Genomic DNA, 27,814 nt, shown 5'->3' on the forward strand with positions numbered 1-27,814 from the left:
AAGTTTGCCTTTTAATATTGATATGGTAGTGGTATCGAACATGATGTAAATGTTATTGCGATTTCCTCTCAAGCAATTATTTTTCTCAATAAATAACATTAACCGAGAAAATTGTTGATGTCTCCGTTTTATGAATCAATATTCACTTTAAAGATACTTCAACTCATTTTCAACATTCTTATCTGCAAATGACAGATTTTCACACCTAAAGTTCGACATCAAACGCGGAGAGATAATCAATCCTTCTCAGGAGCAAAGGGATACAAAGTGATCTGGATAGGATGGGAAGGTGGTCAAAGAGTAACAAAGAGAAATCAATGTCAGTAACATCAGTGGCATGGTTACCATTTGGCGGTTAAAGAAAAACCTGGAGTGATTATCATCTGAGTGGAAGCAGTTCCGGTGCTGAAAAAGAGTAGGCGGGTTTGGGAGCTACCAATACAGCAAATCCCAGCCTTCGTCCAAACATGGACAAAAGAGCTGAAGTCCTGAGGTGAGGTGAGAGTGACTGCCCTTGGCATCGAGGCAGCATTTGACTGAGTGTGACATCAAGGAGCCCCAGCAAAACTGGAGTCAATGGGAATCAGGGAGAAAACCCTCCGCTGGTTGGAGTCATACCCAGCACAAAGGAAGATGATTGTGGTTGTTGAAGGTCAGTCATCTCAGCTCCAGGACATCACTGCAGGAGTTCCTAAGGGTAGTGTCCTCGGCCCAACCATCTTCAGCTGCTTCATCAATGACCTTCCTTCCATCATAAGGTCAGAAGTGGGGATGTTTGCTGATGATTGCACAATGTTCAGCACCATTCACGACTGCTCAGATTCTAAAGCAGCCTATGTCCAAATGCAGCAAGACCTGGACAATATCCAGGCTAAGGGCTGACAAGTGGCAAGTAACATTCACACCACACAAGTGTCAGGCTCCAACAAAAGAGAATCTGATATATATCAGCCCTTGATGTTCAATGGCATTACCATCACTGAATCCCCCACTATCAACATCCTGGGGCTTACTATTCACTAGAAACTGAACTCGACTAGCCATATAAATACTGTGGCTACAAAAACAGGTCAGAGGCTGGGAATCCGGTGGCAAGTAACTCACCTCCTGACTCCCCAAAATCTGTCCACGATCTACAAGGCACAAGTCAGGAGTGTGATGGAATACCCCAACTTGCCTGGATGAGTGCAGCTCCCACAACACTCAAGAAGCTTAATTCAATCCAGGACAAAACAGTCCTCTTGATTGGCACCACATCCACAAATATTCACTCCCTCCACCACCGACGCACAGTAGCAGCAGTGTGTGCACCATCTACAAGATGCACTGCAGGAATGCACCAAGGACCTTCCAAACCCACAACCGCTACCACCTAGAAGGACAAGGGCAGCAGATAGAAGTTCCCCTCCAAGTCACTCAGCAACCTGACTTGGAAACATATAACCGTTCCTTCACTGTTGCTGGGTCAAAACCCTGGAATTCCCTCCCTAACAGCACTGTGGGTGTACCTACACCACATGGACTGAAGTGAGTCAAGAAGGCAGCTCACCACCACCTTCTCAAGGACAATTAGGAGTGGGCAATAAATGCTGGACCACCAACGAAGCCCACATCGTCAGAACTAATAAAAAACACTAACTCACTGTGACGGTGGGACAGTCCGGAGCACGCCCCCTAACTCACTGTGACGGTGGGACAGTCCGGACCACGCCCCCTAACTCACTGTGACGGTGGGACAGACTGGAGCACGCCCCCTAACTCACTGTGACGGTGGGACAGTCCGGAGCACGCCCCCTAACTCACTGTGACGGTGGGACAGACCGGAGCACGCCCCCTAACTCACTGTGACGGTGGGACAGTCCGGACCACGCCCCCTAACTCACAGTGACGGTGGGACAGTCCAGCCCCGCCCCCTAACTCACTGTGACGGTGGGACAGACCGGACCACGCCCCCTAACTCACTGTGACGGTGGGACAGTCCGGACCACGCCCCCTAACTCACAGTGACGGTGGGACAGTCCAGCCCCGCACCCTAACTCACTGTGACGGTGGGACAGTCCAGCCCCGCCCCCTGACTCACTGTGACGGTGGGACAGTCCGGACCACGCCCCCTAACTCACTGTGACGGTGGGACAGATCGGAGCACGCCCCCTAACTCACCGTGACCGTGGGACAGTCCAGCCCCGCCCCCTAACTCACAGTGACGGTGGGACAGTCCAGCCCCGCCCCCTGACTCACTGTGACGGTGGGACAGTCCAGCCCCGCCCCCTAACTTCTATACAAAGTGAAGGCAAACTTGTATACCAACTTCTGTACAAGTTGAATGTAGGCCTATATACCACCGTCTATACAAGGCGAATGCAGATCTGTATACCACCTTCTATACAAGGTGAATGCAGGCCTGTATACCACCTTTTATACGAGGTATATGCTGTTTTGTTTATCACCTTTTGCACAAGGTGAACGCAGACCTGTATACAGCCTTCTGTAAAAGCTGAATTCAGGCCTGTACACCGCCTTCTATACAAGGTGAATATAGACCTTTATACCCCATTCTATATAAGGTGAATGCAGACCTGTACACCACCTTCTGTACAAGGTGAATGCAGATATATATACCACCTTCTGAACAAGGTGAATGCAGATATATATACCACCTTCTGTACAAGGTGAATGCAGATATATATACCACCTTCTGAACAAGGTGAATGCAGACCTGTATACCACCTTCTGTACAAGGTGAATGCAGACCTGTATACCACCTTCTGTACAAGGTGAATGCAGACCTGTATACCACCTTCTGTACAAGGTGAATGCAGACCTGTATACCACCTTCTGTACAAGGTGAATGCAGACCTGTATACCACCTTCTGTACAAAGGTGAATGCAGACATGTATACCACCTTCTCTACAAGGTGAATGCAGATATATATGCCACCTTCTGTACAAGGTGAATGCAGACGTGTATACCACCTTCTGTACAAGGTGAATGCAGATATATATACCACCTACTGTACAAGGTGAATGCAGACCTGTATACCACCTTCTGTACAAGGTGAACGCAGATATATATACCTCATTTTATACAAGGTGAATGTAAATCTGAATGCCACCTATACAAGGTGAATGCAGGCCTGTATACTGCCTTCTGTAAAAGCTGAATGCAGGGCTGTACACCATCTTCTGTACAAGGTAAATGCAGACCTGTAAGCCCCATCCTAGACAAGGTGAATGCAGAGCTGTTCACCACCTTCTGTACAAGGTGAATGCAGATCTATATACCGCCTTTTATATGAGGTGAATGCAGTTCTGTATATCACCTTCTGTACAAGGTGAACGCTGACCTGTATACCACCTTCTGTACAAGGTGAATGCAGACCTATATACCACCTACTGTACAAGGTGAACGCCGAACTGTATACCACCTTCTGTACAAGCTGAACGCAGAACTGTATACCACCATCTGTACAAGGTGAACGCAGAACTGTATACCACCTTCTATACAACGTGAATGCAGACCTGTATACCACCTTCTGTACAAGGTGAACGCAGACCTGTATACCACCTTCAGTACAAGGTGAATGCAGACCTGTATACCACCTTCTGTACAAGGTGAACGCAGACTTGTGTACCACCTTCTGTACAAGGTGAATGCAGACCTGTATACCAACCTCTGTGCAAGGTGAACGCAGATATATATACCTCATTTTATACAAGGTGAATGTAGATCTGAATGCCACCTATACAAGGTGTTCTCTTAGTCTGTAAGCTGCGAACACACTGAGTTCGTGAAATTCCAATTGCTCTGATAGGAAATGCGACTCTGGAATGGGAGAAATCTTGAAATCCATGCATTCCTGGGGCTGGGGGTCGAGGAGGGGGCTTTGCGCACATTTCACCACGGGAGCGGGAGCGGGAGCGGCAGCGGGATCTATTCGAAATATGATCATGGAAAGAGTGTTGCAGTTACGTTGGTGATGATCAGGTGGAACAACTCAAATTGCGACTGGGTAAGGAAATTTCAAGGGAATCACAAGCATGTGAAAGCAAGTGTCTTCAGGGAGGTACGGAAGCCTTTCAGGGTGATTCACTACACATGTTTGCAATGTGACTGCAGGAACTGCTGTAAAACTGTTGGAGGCGCTCCGATCAAACTTCGACCAAATGACAGAATTTGAATCAAAATGACACTTTTATTTACATGAGTGTGACAGTACATTTAATCCACACTTACTGAACAATTCCAAACTCACTAATACTATAATGTACTTATATAGCGAGAGGTATAAAAATATAAATGGCTGAATTTCTCTGCTTTGAGATTAAACTTATTCTACAATATTACAGTGACACAGTTGCAAGATATCTGATTCTTTTCATTCTCTGCGAAATAGACTTTTAGTGTATGTTTCAATGTTATTGCAAAACTTCATTCAATTAATTCCGCCAACTCCAGCATGATGCCACCACCTAACACATCTTCCGTTCACCCCCCAACCCCACTCCCACCCCCCGGCAGCATTCTGCAGGGATCGTTCCCTCCGGGAAACCCTGGACCACTCCTCCATCACCCCCTACACCTCAACCCCCTTCCCATGGCACCTTCCCATGCAACCACAGAAGGTGCAACACCTGCCCCTTTACTTCCCCACTCTTCACCGTCCAAGGGCCCAAACACTCCTTTCAAGTGAAGCAGCATTTCACTTGCACTTCCCTCAGTTTAGTCTACTGCATTTGCTGCTCCCAATGTGGTTTCCTCTACATTGGAGAGACCAAAAGTAAACTGGGCGACCGCTTTTCAGAACACCTGCGGTCTGTCCGCAAGAATGACCCAAACCTCCCTGTCGCTTGCCATTTTAACACTCCACCCTGCTCTCTTGCCCACATGTCTGTCCTTGGCCTGCTGTATTGTTCCAGTGAAGCCCAATGCAAACTGGAGGAACAACACCTCATCTTCCGACTAGGCACTTTACAGCCTTCCGGACTGAATATTAAATTCAACAACTTTAGATCATGAACTCTCTCCTCTTTCCCCAACCCCTTTCCGATCCCCCCTTTTTTGCAATAATTTGTATAGATTTTTCTTTTCCCACCTATTTCCATTATTTTTAAATGTATTTCCATCCATTGTTTTATCTCTACCTCTTAGACTATTTAGATTCCTTCACCCCACCCCACCCCCACTAGGGCTATCTGTACCTTGCTCGTCCTGCTTTCTACCCTTAATTAGCACATTCCTGACATAATATCACCACCTTCAACACCTCTTTGTCCTTTTGTCTATGACATCTTGTGGTTACCTCCACCTATCACTGGCCCTCTATCTAGGATGGAGCCAATGTCCCATCCCCCCTTATATTTCTCCTCTCTTCTATTTTTACTTAGTTCTGTTGAAAGGTCATACGGACTCGAGACGTTAGCTGTGTCCCTCTCCGCAGATGCTGCCAGACCTGCTGAGCTTTTCCAGGCATTTCTGTTTTTCTTTTGGACTTCCAACATCTGCAATTTTTTGCTTTTATCTTTTTTTTTTATTTAATTAATGTCAGTTTATGAAATCCTTTGGTTGCTGGGACATTGGCTCATTTGAATCACTTACGCTTATTTTAACAGGGTAGTCCTGTAACGCGAGCGGAGCGGAGGGAATTGGGTGCGGCAGCACCGGGAGAGATTTCAGCTTCCTGGAGACCCATTCACTCCCACAGAGTTCAACTCGGGCCCACAGTAGATTAGCCCCGGCCCTTTACGTTTCCTGGCTTACAGTGCATTCCGGACTGCTGAGATCTGCTCCTTTTTCAGTTATTGTAAGAGCCTAGGTGGAGTAAGCTATGGGCGGTATCAACCCAACTCCTCGTCAGCCGAAGCTGGAAACTAATAGCCCCGGCGGAGAGGGACGACTGACACGGCTGGGATGGGATATTGGCACCACCTCCCTCCTGTGGACTGGAGTCCTGGTCTTGGATAGGAGTGTGGAGAAGGGGATGTTTTAGGAGAACTAGAGGAGGTATGGCGAGCTCTGAGGAGCACAAATACTGTTTGGGAAAAAAAACATCTAGAAAATTTCCGTATCATGAGGAATAATTCAAGGGCCCGGCGGAAGATTGTCCGGGTTTCAGAATCTCCAGCTACAGGGAATTCTTTCATTTGCCATCACTGGGCATTTTCCATTACAATAGCTTCACTTAAAACCGGATTTCTTTGCCTCAAAGCACGCCCGAGTCTCTCTCTGCTGATTGGTCGCGGCCCCGGCGACGGTGCTGAGGTTTTCAATCCTGCCACGGTGTGGCGCTGTGCTCCACATTCTATTCATGTGTTGCTCGGAAACTTAACGCAGCAGGACAACTGTTACCCTTCCCCGTGCCCCTCCCCTTCCCCCTTCCCTTCACCTGCCCTTCCCTTTCCCAGCCTCTTCCCCCTCCCCTTCCCCCTACCTTTCCTCCTGCCCAAGCCCTTGCCCCTTTCTCCTGCCCCCTCACTTCCTCCGCCCTTCCCCTTCCCTCCCCCTCCCAATTCCCTCCCCCTTCCCCTCCCATCCATCGTCCCCTCCCATTCTCCCTCCACATCCCTTCCCCCTCTCATTCTCCCCTCCTTCCCATTCTCCCTCCACATCCCACCCCCCACCATTTGGCCTCCCCTCCAATTTTCCAACCCCTCACCCCCATTCCCCGTCCTCTTCAACTTCTCAACCTCTCTCGCTGCCATTCCAACTCCCTTCTCATTCCCCCTCCCCTCCAATTTCCTATCCTTCATTCTCCCCTCCCATTCCCTCCCCCTCCCAATCCCCCTCCCCTCCCATTCCCACTACCCTCCAATTTCCCATTCCCCTCCCCTTCTAATTCCCCTCCCTCTCCCATTACCCCTTCCCCTCCCATTCCCGCTCCACCTGCCACTCCCTCTCTATCAACCCTTCCCCCATACCCCCACCCCACACACTGCCCTGCACCCTGTCCCGCACACGGTGCAGCTCCAGACACACGGTGACTGATTGAACTTGGCTATCCAGTTAGTGACAGAGCCGAGCCTGCTCTAAATGGGAAGAAGTGAGTAATTTTAATTCGTCCTGAATATTGATTCGTGCCCATGGGCTTTCAGGTGATTCATCAATCCCGGCTTCCCAAGTCTGTAACGAGGGACCAATGAAAAGATTGTTTTATATAACATCAGTGTAACTTGGTAATTTTCGCCGGAATTTAGACTCGGCTCCGTTAGCTCATTAGCACCCCCAACCAACCCCCTCCCCACCCCACCCCCACCACCACCCGCAACCACCCCAGCCCCCAATCCTCACTGATCCTGCCGGGGTTTGACGTCCAGCCTAGCGTGTAGTTCCTGAGGAGTCTCCCCCAGGAGACTCTGCACGTCGGGGGCGAAGCGGTAGACGTAGCGCTTGCCCGTCGTCTTGTGGATGATGTCTCTATGGTAATAGTAGCGCAAGCCTCGGCTCAGCTTCTCATAGTTCATCTTGGGTTTGTTCTTCCGGTTCCCCCAGCGCTTGGCGACCTTGGGGAGCAGAAACGAGACGTCAGTTGAATTTGGGAGGAACCTGTCCCAGGGCAGACAAAACTCGGCTGGGCAAAACTCATTCAGGCGAAATTTGACTGGGCGCTTGGGCCTGAAGCGGGAGGGATGTAACTCCCTCGAATTGCGCTGTGTCCCCGTCCCATGTCGAATTTCCTTCTCCCCACCCCTCCCTTACACTCAAGCACCTTCGGGTTAATCCAACAGGGAACGATAGGTTGAAGGGACCTGCGTTCTCTGCCTTTAAATGTCTGTATTGAAAAAGGGCTGCTTATCCCAGTCACGAGGGCCCCGATTCTCGCGTGAATCTAATTTCCGGTCTCTGCAATCCTTGGGCCAAGGTTTGCCCCCTCAACCGGCCTCACTAACGCAGGTAACCTAGCCAGATAATCAATTGATTTTGTGGGATCCTGCTGTGCTCAAGTTGCCTCTCCTGCGTTAGGACAGGGAGTGCATTTCAAAACCTGCACCATTTGGCTGTTAGGCGCATTGGGTGGCCCTGAGGGAGGGAAAGGCGCTACGGAAATGCAAGGTAATGCAGTAGACTGACAGAATCATGTCACCTCATTGGGATCCGAGAGTTTAAACTCCCAGCCGTCTCCAGTCCAGCTGATGAACGATTGACAGGATTTATCCAGCAGGAGCTCCAGGAGGAATTGCCAGAGTTGGATGGGTCCATTCCCTGGAGGGATGATAGTTCAAACATCAGCGAAATGCCTGCAGGAACATTATTCTAAGCGGAGGACCAGGAGGAGGGAATTCTGCCTCTTCTCCGTCCACTCAGCGAGAACCTGCATCTACCCCCTCGCTCCAGAAACCATGAAAAACAAATTACCTAACAAAAATCTCTCAATCCCAGTTTTGAATGTTCTCCCAGGGTGGTGGGGGTGGGAGGTGGGGGAGGGGGTTCCAGGTTTCCACTCCTCTTCGTGTGAAGAAGTGCTTCCTGACCTCACCCCCTGAACGGCTTGGCTCGGATTTTAAGGTTCTGCCCCCTTATTGTGGACTCTTGCCTCCCCCTTCACCCCACCCCCACCCCACCCCCACAACCACCCGGCCCTCCTACTCGCCCCACCAGAGGAAATAGTTTCTCGCTATCGGTCCTGTTGATTCCTTTAATCATCTTAAACCACACCCCCCCCGGATTAGACTAGAGCTTTACAAGAACACTGTGGGGTTGGAGCACTAGCCGTTTTACCCAGAATAACACAGGCAAACTTTCACACGCCTGTGTTACACAACAGCCTCTCTCCCAGGAAAACTGCCTCTCCTTTAGCAGCTTACTGTTTCTCTAAATTATCACCAATGTTTTTATATCATATCCTAATATTTCCCATACTTAAAATGGTTAAAAAAACCTCATAGTTACATGATTTTTTATCTGAATGCACGCAGCGTGGATGAACAGGATGGATGAATTGATCCCACCAATAAAAATGTGTGAGATGGCAGCCATTACAGAATCATTTTTACACCGTGACCACCGGCAGAGACCTGAACGTTCAAGGGCAGTTGGCATTTTGGAATGACCGTAAGAAAGGAAAAGCAGGTGGGGTAGCTCTGCCAATAAAATATGAGTTCAGTGCAGTAGCGAGAAAGGATCTTAGTTCAGAGGATCAAAATGTAGAATCAGTCTGGTTGGAGATAGGAAAGAACAAGGGAGAGCTGTTACTGGTGTGAGTGATTTGTGGACCCGCTCACAGTCGCTACATTGTAGGACAGATTATAAATCAAGAAATAATGGGGGCTGGTGAGAGAGGTAAACAATTGTGGGAGATTGCAATCCTCCTATAAAATGAATGAATCAAATTTGCAAAGGTAGCCTGGAAGATGAGTTCATAGAGTGTGTTCAGGACAGTTTCTTAGAGACATACCGTCCGAAGCTAACCAGGGAACAAACTCTTTTAGTCCTGGTAATGTGTAATGAGACAGGATTAATTAATGACCTCACAGGTCAGGATCCTCTAGGTAAGAGTGATCACAACATGAAGAATTTCACTTTCAAATTGAGCGTGAGAAATTTGGATTTGAAATTAGTGTCTTAAATTGAAATAAAGGTAATTACAAGGATATGAGGACAGAATTGGCTAAAGTGGGCTGAGAAAATAGGTTAAAGGATAAGAGAGCGGAGGAGCAGTGGCTGTGATTTAAGGAGATATTTGATCAATTTGAATGAAGATATATTCCACTGAGAAAGAAAGAATCTATGGGCAGGGTGTGCCATCTGTGGTTAACTAGAGGAATTACAGATGGTATCGAATTGAAAGATAAGATGCTGCAAGGAATGGTGGTAGCTGAGAGGGATGGGAAAATTTTGGAAAGCAGAAATGGACGACTGAAAGAAAAATAAAGAAGGAGAAATTGGGGTATGAGAGAAAATGAGAAAGAAACATAAAAGCAGACAGTAAAAGCTTCTGCGAATATACAAAAAGGAAAAGGGTAGCGAAAGTGAACCTTGGTCCCTTAAGGGTGAGACTGGCAGATTAATAATTGGAAAGAAGGAAATGGCAGAGACTTTGAAGGAATAATTCCTACCTCTCCTCACACTCGAAAACACAAAAATGCTCCCCAAGCACTGTGGGTAAACAGGGGCAAAAGGCAGGAGGTTGGGTGTGAAGAATTTAAAACAGTTATGAAGAGTAGAAAAAAAGAGAACTGGGAAAGCTAATGGGACGAAAGGTTGACAAGTGCCCTGGGCCAATGGCGTGCATCCTAGGAACTGGTTGTAGAGATAAAGATATTGATTATAATCTTCCAGGGTTGCCTAGATTCTGGAAAGTTCTCAGAGGATTGGAAAACAGCAAATGTGACATGTGAAGATGGATGTTATTTTAAAAAATATTTTTGGGAATATGGTGGTATTCTGTAAAGAAGGCTGAGCATGCGTGTGTGTTTGTGTGATTGTATGTGTCTGTGTGTGTACGTGTGTGTGGATGAGTATGTGTATATATGTGAGAGCGAGTGTCTGAGTGAGTGTGTGTGTGTGAGAGTGAGTTTGTGTGTGTGTTTGTGCGTGAGTGTATGTGTGTATGTGTGTGTATGTGCCTGTGGATGAGTGTGTGTGTATATCTGAGAGTGAGTGAGTGTGTGTGTTTGTGTGTATGTATGTGAGTGTGAGTGTGTATGTATGAGTGTGTGTATGTGAGAGTGTGCATGCATGTGTGTTTGTATGTGTGTATGTGTGTGTTTGTGTGTACATGCGTGTGGATGGGTGTCTGTGTATATGTGAGAGTGAGTGTGTGAGTAAGTGTGTGTGTGTTTGTGACTGTGTGTGCGTGAGAGACTGAACTTGTGTGTGTGTTTGTGTGTGAGTGTTTGTGTATGTACGAGTGTGTGTATGTGAGAGTGTGCATGCGTGTGTGTGTGTGTTTATATGTGTGCACATGTGTGTGAGTGTTTGTATATGTCTGTGTGTGTGTGTGTGTGCACGTGCCTATGATTAATTAAACTGGGGGAAGGTTAGTTAAGACAGTTTGTGGGAATTGAGAGATGAAAGGTAAAGGCGCTCGATGCATGCATTTGTAATGAGAGGCTATGGTGAAGTTGAAATTACAAGTAAATAAGTTGGTTTTAAGATTTGCTTTTGGTGATAGGTTTGGATTTGACGTTTCAGCTGCCAACTTTCCAAGGGAGCTTAAGGGAGTTTCACAGCTTGCAAAGGTTTCATTAGCAACCAAGGGAAGGTTGTTCAATTTTATTTGACCTGAAAGTGGAGGAAAGAGGAAAACATAGAGATTTTAATATTTTGGAAATGTTGAGCTCAAAGAGCTGATTAAGTCAATGGAGCCTAGGATGACGGGGGGAGGGGGGATGGGAGATATTTAAGGGAGATGTTTGAGTTTAGGAAGATGTGTGTAGGAGATGACCTGAGAACAGCTCTATGCGGACAGAAGTTGTGGTTTTGAAGCCAGAAAAGCCTTTGTTTTCAGAAAGCAGTCTGTTTCTGAACGTCCTTCGGATTTCCACAGCACAGTGGCAGGAGGCATCTGGTATGCTTTATTAAAGTAGCTGCAGTTTTTGCTGTGGGTAATATTAATGGATTTTTATGCTCAAAAATGTATAAGGGAGCTGTTACCAAGGAGTGACTTGTGTCTTCTGACCAAGTGGGTTTCTTGGGGAATATTCTCTAAGATTGTATAATTTTACTTTTGTGTGCTTAAGCTGTTTTTCTTCTTTTTGGTAACAAATATTTTAATTTTCAAATCCTAAAAGTGTTACTGGGATTCTATGGTTCTGGGAGCGATAGTTTTCCCCTCATTTTCAAAATACCAAAAAAAAAGATGATGATCAGTAAGACAAATTTCCCTCTGGGATTTGGCCGCCTCAGTGAATAATATCACTGGTCACAAACAACTCCACTGTTCAAGAAAGGAGCGAGATAGAACTCAGGAAGCTATAGGCCAGTTCATCTAATTGCAAAAATGGTAGAATCCATTATTAAGGAGTTGGTCGCAGGATATAGAGAAAATCCTAATACAATCAGGCAGAGTCAACATGGTTTTGTGAAAGGGAAATCATGTCTTTCAAAGTTATTAGAAATCTTTGAAGTTGTAATAAGGAGGGTGGATAGATGGGAACCAGTAGATGTACTAAATTTGGATTTCCGAAATGAATTTGATAAGTTGCCACATAAAAGTTTACTGGGGGTGATATATTAGCATGGATAGGAGATTAGTTACCTAACAGGAAACAGTGAGCCCGGGTAAATGGGTCATTTTCAAGCCAACAAACTGAGTGCCAGACGGATCAGTACTGGGGTTCATCTGTCTAAGATCTGTATCGATGATTTGGATGAAGGGCCGAAAATATTTCAGCCAAACATATTTATGACACAGAGATTGGCAGGGAAGCAAGTTGTGAGGAGGAACGAAGAGTCTGCTAAGGACATAGATCGGTTCAGTGAATGGGCAAAAGAATTGGCAGATGGAGTATAATGTGGGAAAATGTGAGGCTTTCCACTTTGGCAGGAAAAATATAAAAGCAGCAAATTATTCAAATGGAGAGAGGCTGCAGAACCCTGAGGTAGAGAGGGATCTGGGTGCCCTGGTGCATGAGTCACAAAAAATGAGTATGTAGGTATTGCAAATGATAGAGAAGGCAAGTAGAATGTTGCTGTTTATTGCGAGGGGGATGGAACATAAAAGTCGGAAGTCCTGCTACAACTGCGTGTGTATGCGAGTGAATGAGCGTTTGTGTGAGTGCGTTTGTCTATGTTTAATTAAAGACCACACCTGGAGCGCTGTGAACAATGTTGGTCTCCTTACTTAAGGAGGGTTAGACTTGCATTGGGAGCAGTTCAGAGAAGGTTGACTGGGCTGATTCCTGGGATGACCGGGGTTTGTCTTATGAGGAGAGGCTGAGCAGGTTGGGCCTGTGTCCACTGGAGTTTAGAAGAATGAGAGGCGATCTTATTGAAACTTGTGAGATTCTGAGGGGGCTGGGCAGAGTGGGTGCGGAGGAATCCAGCACTCGGGGGCCACAGTTTCAGAATAAGCAGGTGAGGAGGAATTTCTTCTCTCAGAGGGTCGTTAGTCTGTGGAATTCTTTCCCCCAGAGAGCAGTGGAGGCCGGGGTCACTGAATATATTCAAGGCTGAGTTAGACAGGTGTTTGATCGACAGGGGGGGGGGTGGGGTGGGGGGCAAGGGTCATGGGGAAAAGACAGGAAGGGGGAGTGGAGGCTACAGTCAGGTCAGCCATGATCTTATTGAATGATAGAGCAGGCTCGAGGGGCTGAATGACCTGCTCCTGCTCCAAATTCTTTGCGATCTTCTGACATATAATATTTAAATACTTTACAAAAGCCATTAAACCGAATTCCTCGAATACTTCCGAAACGTCGCCTTCACTAGTAAAAGTGGCTGAAGATGACATTAGGCTGAATCTTCAGATCTATTTCGGGCCGAACGGTCTCTGTCTGGGCAGCGAGGGGCGGCTCTCGGTTCAGCCGGGATCGGGTGGCCCTTACCTGTGTACTCGGTGAGCACCGGCCTGGAGCTCGTGACTTCCCTCGCGACACCGGAACCCTTCCGGCAGTGGGTGTCTTTGTGCGGCGGCTGATGAGCCGCCGGCTCCGCGGTCGCGTCTTGGTAAGAAGGGAGTCCCGTGAGGCTGTCGATCGATAAATATCTGTCCCAGTACAAGCCGATGTCGACAGCACTCTCAGAGCAGTCTGAAAGGCCGAAGGAATCCTCTGTCTTCACCTTCACTTCCGCAGTCGAGGGGAGGCGGGAGACATTCGTCTGGAACCCGTTCGACAGTTTTCCTGCACCTTAATTAACACCAACACCCCTGATCACAGATGATACCTTGCATAGACAGTGTGTATGTAACTGACACTTCAGCACAGGAAGTGAGGCTACGCTGCCGGACTTTAACCCAGGAAAGATAAATAAACCGACCTGTCTCTCGATGCATCCCTCTGCTTCCATATTAAAGGATGTTAGCATGTCCGTTCATTTTATCTAAACCTTTCTCTCTCTCTCCCTCTCCCTCTCTATCTGTCTGTCTCTGATTCTCGGTGTTGATGTCGGAAATACAGTCCTAACTATCAAAGAATAAAGGAAGATAAATATCAGGGGATTTTGAAGCATCTTCAAACTGGACGCAGGTCCCGAGGAGATTCACAGAAACCTCGTCAGAAATATAATGGAGAGAGCAAAAAGGAGGCATCTGCGAGCAGCGGGATAGCTAAGAAGGTGTTTTTTCTTTTAAAGGAAGGGTTGAAAGGAGAGAAGCTTAGTAAAGGAATCCGCAAGATAAGAGCTGGACAGCTGAAGGAATATCCGCCAATGATGGGGCGAGGTCAGTGCGGATTCAGGCCTGATTGTAAAGAGCGGATAGTTTAGGATAATGGTCAGTTTAGGATAATGCAGCAGGTTACAGAGATGGGGAGGGCCGGGTAATTTGGAGGCTTTTAAAAACAAGAGGGCCAATTTTAAGATTGGGACAATATCGGACCCGAACCAGTGTAGGTCAGAGAGCAAACAGGGGGTGAGGGGTGAACGGGGCTTGGCGCGAGTTAGGACAGGGGAGCAACGGAGCCTTGCGGGAGCGGATGTTTAAGGAGCTTATATTGTGAGACGCCGGCCGAGAGGCCATTGGAAAAGCCAAGTCCCAAATAGTGCAAAAACATGCTTGGGGATTTAGGCAACTGAGCAGCTGAGATGGGGTCCAGGTGAGAGGAAGGGGGCTTGGATTTGGCGTGAAACAATGATGAGGAACTCAGCTGTTCGAGCGCCAAGGCTGCAACCTGTCTGGTTCGCCCTGAAACAGTAACACCAGCGGGAGGGAGATGCGGTCACTGGCCAGAAAACCCGAGTTTGTGGCCGCGCCAAAGGCAGTGGCCTCTGTTTCCACAATGTTTAAGCGGAGGAAACCTTGGTTCCTCCAGGGTTAGATGTCGGACTGACAAGGCAGCGAGAGAAGTCGATGCTGGCCAGAGGTGTCCAGCAGGTGGGACTGTGTGTGTTTTTTGAATGTTGTCACCTAGAGACACTACGTGGATCAGAAATAGGGGGTGGGTGGGGGTGGGGGGCAAGAACATATTCTTGGAGGAGCCCAGAGTTAACAGCGTGGGAGGGGGAAGAGAAGCCATTCCAGGAGATTGTCTGCCTATGAAATCCCCCATTCGGATTCTTCATCTGTAAGATGGAGCTTTGACCAGTTGCAAAGTGTTAAATCTCCCGTCTCTCTGTGAAATGGAAAGACTCTAACACCCCCTGGGTCTGATTATAGATCACGTGTCTGCCCTTTCTTCGGTATTTATCATGTTATAAACAGAAAGGCTGCTTCAGGCTGGAGCACGCCGATCTAAGGGAATGCTCAGCCAAGAAGAGGAATGAACGAAGGTGTTATTTTTTAATGTAGCTGTTTCTGAAAATCGATCCATTTCACAGCAGTTAATTTAATTTAATTTTCGTGGGTGGTGCCTTCGGATTGAAGGGCTTGCTAGGCCACTTCAGGGAGCCGCTAAAAGTCAACCACATTGCCGTGGGTTTGGAGTCACATGTAGGCCAGAGCGGGTAGGACGGCAGATACATGTAACCCAGAGCGGGTAAGGAGAGCAGATACATGTAGGCCAGAGCGGGTGAGGGGAGCAGATACATGTAGGCCAGAGCGGGTAAGGAGAGTAGATACATGTAGGCCAGAGCGGGTGAGGGGAGCAGATACATGTAGGCCCCAGCGGGTAAGGAGAGCAGATACATGTAAGCCAGAGTGGGTAACAAGAGTAGATACATGTAGGCCAGAGCAGGTAAGGGGAGTAGATACATATAGGCCAGAAGGGTAAGGGGAGCAGAAACATGTAGGCCAGAGCGGGTTAGGAGAGTAGATACATGTAGGCCAGAGCGGGTAAGGAGAGTAGATACATGTAGGCCAGAACGGGTAAGGAGAGTAGATACATGTAGGCCAGAGCAGGTAAGGGGAGTAGATACATGTAGGCCAGAGCGGGTAAGGAGATCAGGTTCCCCTCTGTAGGAGGCACCAGTGAACAAGGTGGGTTTTCTTTTTACGACAATCCTTGTCATCATTCCTGAGACTACATTTATTAATTGAGTTTAAGTATCACCCACTGCCGTGGTGCGACTGGAACCCATTAACCTGGATTTCTATCTCTCTAAGCGAGCTGACATTACCAGCGCCCTACCGCCCCGTCTGCAGTGCGCTTATATCTGCGCTGAAGCTAATTTCCTCTCAGCCGTCTCCAGTTCTCTACCTGGATACGTGATTCCTGTCAACGTGTCCGCTGCCTCCTGCTTCACCTGGAGGTAGTCGCCGTGCAGCAGTTCCACTCCGGGATCCACCTGTCCCAGGGTATTGTAGTGACATTGGGATTTCAAGGCGTACAGTTCCTCGGAGCTGACTGGCAGCAGAGTTTGAAAAGACTCCGAGGTGAAGCCGGATTCGTCGTAACCTGAAGGCGGGACACACTGGGAGGACTCGGCAGTCTCTCCTGGAAAAAAAAAAGAAGCAAGTGTGTTTTGATCAGAAGGCAGCTCGTCAGGAGACCCATCTCTAGTAGAACTGAACAGAAAGGGAAGTACAGCTGCGAGGGAGCGGGCTGGGAGGGGTTAGACTGCTGAGCTGGGGATAAAGGGCAGAAGGGGACGCGGCTCAAATTGAACATTACACTTTAGTCACCACCAGAGGTCGCCATTCACGGAGACATAGAAACCTGCGGCAGAGAAGGCGACTCTTCGGCCTGTCGGACCTGTGCTGTCTCATTTACAGGGCAGGCACGCTTAGTTCCAGATCCCGGCTCTTTACCCGCATTCCTGTTAGACCCTCACCCCTGAATGCCTGCCTAACTTAGTTAAATTAGTTAACGAATCAGCTTGCGCCACCTTATCAGGACAAGCCCTTTGAGTGAAAACAGTTCTCCTCACCTGTCCTGCAGGGTTTCAATCTCCGGTTACGGACCCACCCGCCAGGGGGAGCAGTTTTCTTCCACCTGCTCCACTAAAATCATTCCTCATCTTGAAAACCTCCAATGGGATCACCTCCTAACTCCAGGAAGAACACCCTGAACATTGCCCATCTCCCCTCGCCCCCTCGCGACCACCCCCACTGATCCCTGGCTACGCCCTGGGGAAAGCTCCGTCGTTCCCTTTCTAAGTCTTTGACGTCTTCCCCGAAGCGCGAGGTCCAGAATTGGCCACAATCCCGCAGCTCCGGCCTGACCAGTCATTTATAAAGTTCGAAAATGAGCTGTGGTTTTACCTGGAATGGGCGAGGTTGTCTTATGACGAAAGGCTGGACAGGTTAGGCTTGTATCCGCTGGAGTTTGGAAGAGTGAGAGGCGGACTTGATCAAAACCTTTAAGACGCTGATGGGTCTTGACAGGGCGGACGTGGAGAGGTTGTTTCCTCTTGTGGGAGAACCTAGTACCAGGGGGTCAGTGTTTAAAAATAAGGGGTCGCTCATTGAAGACAGAGATGAGGAGAATTGTTTTGCTCTCAGAGGGCGGTGAGTCTGTGAAACTCTCTTCCTCAAAAGTCGGTGGAAGCAGAGTCTTTGAATATTTTTTAAGGCCGAGGTGGATAGATTCTTGATAAGTTATGGGCTGAAAGGTTATTGATGGGGGTGGGATGTGGGGGGGCTGAGGTGACATTCAGATCAGCCGTGATTTAATTGGATAGCGGAGCCAGCTCGAGTGGCCTAATCCTGCTCCTCATTCATACGTTCGCACGTTATGACTTATTCCTCTATTTATACATCCCAGGAAGGGCTGTGGCCTCTTTTCATAAACAACTTACCAAAGCTCGGGACCAAGGATATTAAGGTTTGGATTCCAAATGTTGTGAATAGTTGTTCAGCCGCAGTGGGAGGGAATGGGACAGTCATCATCTCCACTGGCAAAGAGGCTCACTTTAAAAACCAGAATCTGTTGGAGGGCAGAGTGGGCTGAAGCTCTCAGGGGAATAAAGGCCCATCCATTTCACACCACCGCACCCCCCACCCCCCCACCCCCCCAGGTGCCCAGGGGCTGGGCGCTGTGGTCGAGGCGCTGGGCCCAGCGGGCGGTGCGCACCTCCACCCCCCCCCCCTCCCCCTCCGCCACGGTCTGAAGGATGGGAGCAGCGCAAACTCAAAGGAACCTCACACAAGGTGGCAATCACTTCATGCTTTACTGCAGCCCTGTTTCCTCCACCGTCATCCTTTGGCCAATGGATCACTTTTGTGACCCACCCTTTCCCCAGTCTTTCCCATTGTTCTTCCAGAGCAGACCACACACACCAACCCCGCCTGCTTCCCAAACCTCTGGGTTAGATTAACACCCTGTTAAATATCTGTCATGTTCTCAGTAGTGAGGTTAAGCTACCTCCTGAAGGACTCAGTCGGGATGCTGTTTGACCTGAGATAACTTCCAACCGCAGCTGCACAAGGCGACAACGCATCGCAGCGAAATACATTCCGGCAAGTGGAATCAATGGGGACAAACAACAAGGGTTCAGCAAGCAGGTAGTCAACATCCAGCTGCACAAATTACAGCAAGGAGGCTGCAGAATGTGCGGCTATTTATGATTGTAATTTTAATAAGGGCAAAATAGTGAAGGCAGCTGTATTCTGTACCAAACCCCGTGCGGTACCTGTCCTGGGAGTGTTTCATGGGGACAGTGTAGAGGGAGCATTACCCTGTATCTAACCCCATGCTGTACCTGTCCTGGGAGTGTTTGATGGGGAAAGTGTAGAGGGAGCTTTACTCTGTATCTAACCCCGTGCTGTACCTGTCCTGGGAGTGTTTGATGGGGACAGTGTAGAGGGAGATTTACTTTGTGTCTAACCCTGTCCTGTACCTATCCTGGGAGTGTTTGATGGGGAAAGTGTAGAGGGAAGTTTACTCTGTATCTAATCCGTGCTGTTCCTGTCCTGTGAGTGTTTGAAAGGGACAGTTTAGAGGGAGCTTTACTCTGTATCTAACCCCGTGCTGTACCTGTCCTGGGAGTGTTTGATGGGGACGGTGTAGAGGGAGCTTTACTCTGTATCTAACCCCGTGCTGTACCTGTCCTGGGAGTGTTTGATGGGGACGGTGTAGAGGGAGCTTTACTCTGTATCTAACCCCGTGCTGTACCTGTCCTGGGAGTGTTTGATGGGGACGGTGTAGAGGGAAATTTACTCTGTATCTAACCCTGTGCTGTACCTGTCCTGGGAGTGTTTGATGGGGACAGTATAGAGGGAGACTCACTCGGGTATCATCCATAGGTGCACCCCTGTGAATTATGCAAATCGTCCTGTGCAGTGTTCGCTATTCCTGCTATTTCTGTCTATATTCATAGCAGGGAGTTAAACTGGCCTGTGTGGAAAATACAATGTGCTTTGGAAATCCTGCCGGAGACTCACTCAGTGCATAATCCGCCCAACACGGTGGCCTTGAGTAAGCGTGGTGTGTTGCAGCTCCAGTAAACAGACCCACGGCTTCCTGGTAATCTGTAAGGAGAGTGTCAGAGATCTGAGGATTAATTGCACATTCATTCATTGTGTGTACCAAAGTGGAGATTGATTGTCGAGCATGAATTATTTGTGTGAGGAGCCGTAGTTTTGCGAGAATGAATCTCCTTTACTTCTTCACCCTATTTATATCCAGTTTTGAACGTTTCCTTGCAACATATTTCAAGAAGACATCGGGCGGCTTTGCTTGAAATACATAATAGGGGGTCTTGATGGTTTGATTAAAGTGGTAACTAACACCACATTGAGGGCTGGCTGGAGGCGAGAGGCTTATCATTCAGCTGCTTTCAACTGAACTTCATTACAACGAATCGAAGAATAGTGAGGCTGGAAAGAATATTAGGGAGGGAGGGTGGAATATGTCATTTTTTGCAGCTCCCACTAAGTGTTTGGAAAAGAGGAATTGATGTTCAATCCGAAAAGAGAATCGATAGCGTGAAGAGCAAGGCATTGTGGTCCATGGGGAAAGCACAGAGGCATGAGTGAAAGGGCCGAATGGGCTGTTTGTCTGCGCGGATATTCGGTGATTCTGTGATTCCAGTGATCTTCAGATTTAAGATTCAGCTTCGAATCAAGTTCAACTCCTGCCCAAACTCCGCCACCTCCCCCCCCCCCTCCCCCCCCATTGAACTGCTGGAAGGTCATCGACCCATGTGACACGGACAGCGGCGGGGGGGACGGTAGTTACCGGGAGATCCCAACACAGGGTGGAGTCAGCCCCTGACACGTGCCGGATAGAAAATGTCCAAAGTCAAATAGCTGAGAAGGAACCCATCCATATCCTATTGTGGTTTACACTGGGATTTCTCTCGGGTCAATGAGGGGAAAGTGTTTTCAGCGGCAGGAGGGTCGGTAACCAGAGGGACACAGATTGAAGAGAATCGGGGAAAAGGACCAGAGGGGGGGAGATGAGGAGGATTATTTTTTGACCCAGCGAGTTGTTGTGATCTGGAAGGCGCTGCCTGAAAGGGCGGTGGAAGCAGATTCAATAGGAACTTTCAAAAAGGGGGGAATTGGAGAAATACTCGGAAGGGGAAAAATTTACAGGTCTGTGGGGTGGTGGGTGGGGTGGGGGGGGGTGTTGTTAGGGGGAGAGTGAGGCCAATTGCACAGCTCTACCAAAGATCTGGTACCGGTTCGATGGGCCGAATGGTATAATTTTATGAGATGAGGAAGTCCATTCGACCCATCTTCGCTCAGGATAGACTCCAAAGGCCCCTTTGTTGTGTTTGGCTGATGATCATGAACTGTCCAAGGCTCAGTTAGGCAGACAGGTCGTGTGTGTGGGTGGGGGGGCGGGCAGGCCGAAAAGTGGGATTGAGGCGACAATCAGGTCCGCCATGATCGCTAAGAATGGCGGAGCCGGCTCGAGGGGCCGAGCGGCCTCCTCCTGCTCCTACCCCCTGCGTTCCTGTTGAAGCGGCCCCTTCCATACCTTTGGAAATTTGGGAATGCTGTTCCTCGCTGCTGAGTCTGTTGAAGGAAGATCCAAGCGTCTGGTACATCAGCTGTGTGCAGCTCGGAGACAGGAGAGGGAACTCTCTCTCAAACTCTGAAAAGGACAATCATTGGCACAGTTAGTAAGGCAGCCGGGGGCGCTCCCCACCCCCGCCCCGTGACTGAATCGCAGCCCTCCCCCGCTGCACAGTGCCCACGTTACCCTGTGTGCGGGGAGGTCGGTCCTTCAGTGCGGCTGCTCCCTCTCTTAACAATAATAAAAGAAACATAAGGTAATCAGAGGCAGGAAGTCGATATTTTAACAGCTGTAATTAGCTGCCAGTGAAAGAGAATGGAGCCTGCCATTCATTGTCAATGGTTACAAAATAAAACCCTGAAACTCCATCAAATCGTTACCGAGCCACATCTCAGCCGCCAGATCAATTTACAGAACATGGAAAGGAGTGAGAGTCAAACCCTCGGAGCTACGCAAAACCCCTTTTGCATCTTTGCTGCCTTGTCAAATCCTCCATTGCAAAGCCCTTGTCTTTTTTCCAGGTTTTTTTTTTACGCTGTTTCTTGTGACTTCCTCCATTACCCCCCACCCCCCCCGCCACCACCCTCCCCCCCCACCCCCCCTACCGGTTCTGCCATGGATGGAGCTCAGGGCCCCGCCCTGTCGCGGTCTCGCTTTCTCTGCTGAGCCCCTGCGGTCCGAGGGTCTTCCCATGGGCCAGCCGTCCATGTCCCCCGCTAACTGCCTCCTCAGGGTGCCCACTGTCAGAACATGGTGTGTCGCTCAGCCTTCATTCAAACAATTGCCTGGCTTCTGCCTCCTGTCCCAGAACCAGTCACTGGCTGAGGGAGCAGAGGGTGGAGAATGCAAAGAGCTGACTTTATCTGCACTGAACAGCAGGAAATTCCAATGGGGGGGGTGGTGGGGGGGGGGGGACAGAGGACGTGCAGAAAATAAATCGAGGCAGTGGAAGCGGCTGTAACTCTGACAGGAAGGCTGCGGACTCCAGATACAATAGTTGGTAAATAGGGTCCACACCAGGTCCGGTCAAACTCGCCTTCCTCATTTCCCGATCATCAACAGGCAGTGTTATTTTCATCATCACAGCTGAAGGTCTGAACCTGCAAGTTTTAAAAGCCCCATTGATTCAGCAAATCTAGAGAGAGGGAGAGTGGGGGCAGGGAGAGACAGGGAGACAGGTAAATAGGGACTTAGATAGAGAGAGAGAGAGAGAGAGAGAGACAAGAGAGGACAAATAATCAGAGGCAGAAATAGAGCGAGATAGGAACTGAGAGAGGATGGAGAGAGAGGGAGGGAGACTGAGGGAGGATGGAGAGAGAGGGAGGGAGACTGAGGGAGGATGGAGAGAGAGGGAGGGAGACTGAGGGAAGATGGAGAGAGAGAGGGAGACTGAGGGAGGATGGAGAGAGAGGGAGAGAGACTGAGAGAGGATGGAGAGAGAGGGATAGAGACTGAGGGAGGATGGAGAGAGATGGACAGAGACTGAGAGAGGATGGAGAGAGAATGAGGGAGACTGAGGGACGATGGAGAGAGAGGGAGGGAGACTGAGGGAGGATGGAGAGAGAGGGAGGGAGACTGAGGGAGGATGGAGAGAGAGGGAGGGAGACTGAGGGAGGATGGAGAGAGAGAGGGAGACTGAGGGAGGATGGAGAGAGAGGGAGAGAGACTGAGAGAGGATGGAGAGAGAGGGATAGAGACTGAGAGAGGATGGACAGAGAATGAGGGAGACTGAGGGACGATGGAGAGAGAGGGAGGGAGACTGGGGGAGGATGGAGGAAGAGTGAGAGAGACTGAGGGAGGATGGAGAGAGTGAGAGAGACTGGGGGATGGTGGAGGGAGAGTGAGAGAGACTGGGGGACGATGGAGGGAGAGTGAGAGAGACTGGGGGAGGATGGAAAGAGAGGGATAGAGACTGGGGGAGGATGGAGAGAGAGTGAGAGAGACTGAGGGAGGATGGAGATAGAGTGAGAGAGACTGGGGGAGGGTGGAGGGAGAGTGAGAGAGACGGGGGGACGATGGAGGGAGAGTGAGAGAGACTGAGGGAGGATGGAGAGAGAGGGATAGAGACTGAGGGAGGATGGAGAATAGGGAGGTAAGTGGAGTTGAGGTAGATCATTCATAATATTGCTGGATGGAAGAGCAGGATTGAGGAGTCGAATGCTCTTCTCCTGCTCCTATGTTTTTCGTTCTAATGAACAAAAGGTTGTAGAGGGACACAGGCATGGGGTGATAGAGAGAGAATGAGTCAAAGACACATGTCAACACGCAGTGAAGAGGGGAGTAACCGATAGAGAAAGAGTGATGTAGATAGAGAGACTGAAAAAAACAGATAGACAAAGATAGAGAGGGACAGAGAAACAAAGAGAGGCGGTGAAACAGAGAGAGAGACAGAAAGGCAGAGAGATACAGACAGAGAGAGAAAGAGAGACAGTGAGACAGAGACTTCAGGGACAACCAGAAACAGACTAAGAGGAGGCGGGGGTAGTGACAGAGAGAAACAGAGAAAAGCAAACACAATGAGAGGCAGTGATACAGAAAGTGATGAAGGCTTGAAACATGGTGATAGAAAACAGCGGGGTTATTGAGGTCAATAAAGGCAGAGAGGCACATAGAGAAGTAGAGATGGGAAAGTGGAAGGAGAGAAAAGATAATGAGGTGGGGAGTGAGGCAGAGGAGGAGCAGGATGAAGACAAATACGGTGAGATGCACAGAGATAAAGATAGAACCTGAGGTAAAGAGGTAACAGGGGAGACAGAGGGAAATATTGTGCAACCAGATATGGTCCCGAGCAGCCAGTCTCAATGTTTAAATAGCAGCTAAAGGCTGTGGTGATGAAGGGCTGCTTTGTAAACATCATTCAGCTGCGTGCAGGATGTAACAAAAGCTCACTTCCAAAACTTTTGAACTGGAGATGAGGCTAAATTTCTCGGAATAGTTTGGTGCAATCAACGTGACTCTCAACACGTCTGCAGCCTGAACAGATTCAAATTGAAATCTCAAGTCCCCAGTGTGCAGGGGGTCTGATGCTGATGGCGCGCTGGTTGAAGGGTGGGAGAAATGAGGGATCTGGGATCACACTCAGAGTGATGAGCAGGGCAGAGAGGGAGGGTTCCCTCTCTGATTCCCTCCAGCGGGTGGGTAAAAGACCAATGGGTAGACACTGTGAATCATTGGTAAAGTCTGGTGAGAGGGGAGGGGGGGAGAAAGGGCTTCGTCCAGGGAGGGGTTGGCATGTGGGACTGGGTGGGAACAACAAGTGGAAGCTGATTCGGTAAAGAATTGGAAACGGAAGTGGGATAGATACTCCAGGCTGAAGGGATTACAGAGGAGGGAGGGGGCAGGGGCGCGACAGAGATTCTGAAGTGGATTCCAAAAGGATCAAAAGCAGCTTGGTGCTGCTATAAGCGATCGGAGGCATTGCTGGAGAGAGATCAGGGAAAGAGGCGGGTGAAATGTCAGGAGGGAAACAATAAGGGAACAGTGATCATAATATTATAGCCCTCAGAATCGCTATGGGCAAGGAGCAGCACGAATTCATAAAAAAGTGGAATAATTTGTGGGATGGGCAATGTCAGTGAGAGGAGAACAGTTTCTCTGGGAAAATTAAACTTAATTCTGCGTTAAGGAAAAACAAAAGTGGAAAAATGAAAATGTCCCCAACAAACACTCCCAGGACAGGTACAGCACGGGGTTAGATACAGAGTAAAGCTCTCTCTACACTGTCCCCATCAAACACTCCCAGGACAGGTACAGCACAGGGTTAGATACAGAGTAAATCTCCCTCTACACTGTCCCCATCAAACACTCCCAGGACAGGTACAGTACGGGGTTAGATACAGAGTAAAGCTCCCTCTACACTGTCCCCATCAATCACTCCCAGGACAGGTACAGCACGGGGTTAGATATAGAGTAAAGCTCTCTCTACACTGTCACCATCAAACACTCCCAAAACAGATACAGCACAGGCTTAGATGCAGACAAATTCTCCCACTACACTGCCTCCATGAAACATTCCCAGGACAGGTACAGCATGGGGTTAAATGCAGAGTAAAGCTCCCTCTACACCGTCCCCATCAAATACTCCCAGGACAGGTAGAGCACGGTGTTAGATACAGACTAAAGCTCCCTCTACACTTTACCCATCAAACACTCCCAGGACAGGTACAGCACGGGGTGAGATACAGAGTAAAGCTCCTTCTACACTGTCCCCATCAAACACTCCCAGGACAGGTACAGCACGGGGTTAGGTACAGAGTAAAGCTCCTTCTACACTGACCCTTTCAAAAACTCCCAGGACGGTTAAAGAACAAGGTTAGATATAGAGTGAAGCTACATCTACACTGTTCCCATCAAACAATCCCAGGTAAGATACAGCACCGGGTTAGGCAGAGAGTAAATCTCGCTTTACAATGTACCCATCAAATACTCCCAGGAAATTTACAGCCCCGGATTAGATGCAGAGTAATTCTCTCTGTACACTGACATGGTCAAATGCTCCTCGGACAGGTACAGCATGGAATTTGATACAGAGTACATCTCCTTCTAAACTGTCCACTTCAGACGCTCCCAGGACAGGTACAGCACGGGGTTAGATACAGAGTAAACCTCCCTCTACACTGTCCCCATCAAACACTCGCAGCACAGGGACAGCACGGGGGTAGATAAAGAGTAAATCTACCTCTACACTGTCTCCATAAAACACTCCCAGGACAGGTACAGCACGGAGTTAGATTCAGAATAAACCGCCCTCTGCACTGCTCCCATAAAACACTCCCAGGACAGGTACAGCACGGGATTAGAGAGAGAGTAAAGTTCTCTCTACACTGTCCATATCAAACAATCCTAAAAAAGTACAGCACAGGGTTCGATACAGACTAATTCTCCCACTACACTGTCCCCATCAAACACTCTCAGGACAGGTACAGCACGGGGTTAGATGCAGATTATCGCTCCCTCTACACTGGCCCCATCAAACACTCTCAGGACAGGTATAGCATGGAGTTAGATGCAGAGTAAACCTCAATCTACACTGCTCCCATCAAACACTGCCAGGTCAGGTAGAGCACAGGGTTAGATACAGAGTAATTCTCCCTCTACACTGTCCCCATCAAACACTCTCAGGACAGGTACAGCACAGGGTTAGATACAGAGTAAATCTCCATCTACACTGTCCCCATCAAACAATCCCAGGCCAGGTACAGCACGAGGTTAGATAGAGAGTAAAGCTCAGTCTGCACTGTCCCCATCAAACACTCCCAGGACAGGTACAGCACGGGGTTAGATACAGAGTAAAGCTCCCTCTACACTGTCCCCATCAAACACTCCCAGGACAGGTACAGCACGGGGTTAGATACAGAGTAAATCTCCCTCTACACTGTCCCCATCAAACACTCCCAGGACATGTACAGCACGGGGTTAGATACAGAGTAAAGCTCCCTCTACACTGTTCCTAACAAAAACGCGCAGGACAGGTACAGCAGGGGGCTAGATCCAGAGTAAAGCTCTCTCTACACTATCCCCAACAAACACTCCCAGGACAGCTACAGCAAGGGGTTAGATATAGAGTGAAGCTCCCTCAACACTCTCCGAATCAAACATTCCCAGGACAGTTACAGCACGGGGTTAGATACAGAGAAAAGCCCCCTCTACACTGTCCCCATCAATCACTCCTAGGCCAGGTACAGCACAGGGTTAGATAGAGAGTAAAGCTCCGTCTACACTGTCCCCATCAAACACTCCCAGAACAGGTACAGCACGTGGTTAGATAGAGAGAAAAGCTCTCTCTACACTGTCCCCATCAAACACTCCCAGAACAGGTACAGCACGGTGATAGATACAGAGAGAAGCACCCTCTACACTGTCACCATCAAACACTCCCAAGACAGCCAAAGCACGGGGTTATATACAGAATAAAGCTCTCTCTACGCTGTTCCTAGCAAATACACGCAGGACAGTTACAGCACGGGGTTAGATACAGAGTAAAGCACCCTCCACGCTGTCCTTTTCAAAAACTCCCTGGACGGTTAAAGCACAAGGTTAGATATAGTTTGAAGCTACATCTACACTGTCCCCATCAAACAGTCCCAGGTAAGATAAAGCACCGGGTAAGGCACAGAGTAAAGCTCGCTTTTCAATGTACCCATCAAATTCTCCCAGGAAATTTAAAACACCGGGTTAGATGCAGAGGAATTCTCTCTCTACACTGACACTGTCAAACGCTGCTCCGACATTTACAGCATGGAGTTAGATACAGAGTAAAGCTCCTTATACACTGTCCCCATCAAACACTCCCAGGACAGGTACAGCACGGGGTTAGATACAGAGTAAAGCTCCCTCTACACTGTCCCCATCAAAAACTCCCAGGACAGGTAGAGCACGGAGTTAGATACAGAGCAAAGCTCACTCTACACTGTCCACATCAAACAATATCAGGAGAATTATGGCACGGGGGTCGATACAGTGTAAATTCCTGAACACTGTCCCCATCAAACGCTCCCAGGATAGGTACATCACGGGGATAGATCCAGAGACCATCACCCTCTACACTGTCCCTAACAAACACTCCCAGGACAGGTGCAGCACGGGGTTAGACACTGAGTAAAGCTCCGTCTCCACTGTCCCCATCAAACACTCCCAGGACAGGTACAGCACGGGGTTAGACGCAGATTAATGCTCCCTCTACACTGTCCCCATCAAACACTCCCAGGACAGGTACAGCACGGGGTTAGATACAGAGTAAAGCTCCCTCTACTCCGTCCCCATCAAACACTCCCAGGACAGTTACAGCACGGGGTTAGATAGAAAGAAAAGCTCCCTGTACACTGTCACCATCAAACACTCCCAGGACAGTTACAGCACGGGGTTAGATACAAAGAAA

General features: G+C 48.8%; 1 protein-coding gene across 5 annotated transcripts in view; it reads right to left on the reverse strand.

Moving 5' to 3' along the window:
- Positions 1 to 7,256: 7,256 nt before the first annotated feature.
- The window catches only part of LOC121274112 (protein c-ets-1-B-like), a 37,448-nt gene continuing 16,890 nt past the window's right edge, over positions 7,257 to 27,814 (reverse strand). For 3 of the 5 annotated variants that reach the window (XM_041181267.1, XM_041181268.1, XM_041181269.1), the window contains exons 3-8: positions 20,899 to 21,015; positions 19,356 to 19,442; positions 16,231 to 16,467; positions 13,483 to 13,785; positions 8,079 to 8,197; positions 7,257 to 7,497 (exon numbers count right to left, since the gene is read on the reverse strand). In XM_041181267.1, the coding sequence (XP_041037201.1) occupies positions 7,282 to 7,497; positions 8,079 to 8,197; positions 13,483 to 13,785; positions 16,231 to 16,467; positions 19,356 to 19,442; positions 20,899 to 21,015 (1,079 nt within the window). In that variant the 3' untranslated portion in view covers positions 7,257 to 7,281. Of the gene's footprint in view, positions 7,498 to 8,078; positions 8,198 to 13,482; positions 13,786 to 16,230; positions 16,468 to 19,355; positions 19,443 to 20,898; positions 21,016 to 21,542; positions 21,754 to 21,973; positions 22,008 to 27,814 lie in introns of those variants that run through there. The other 2 variants (XM_041181270.1, XM_041181266.1) reach the window with 2 other exon arrangements.

The sequence above is a fragment of the Carcharodon carcharias genome (assembly GCF_017639515.1).
Source record: "Carcharodon carcharias isolate sCarCar2 chromosome 29 unlocalized genomic scaffold, sCarCar2.pri SUPER_29_unloc_6, whole genome shotgun sequence".
NCBI lineage: Eukaryota > Metazoa > Chordata > Chondrichthyes > Lamniformes > Lamnidae > Carcharodon > Carcharodon carcharias.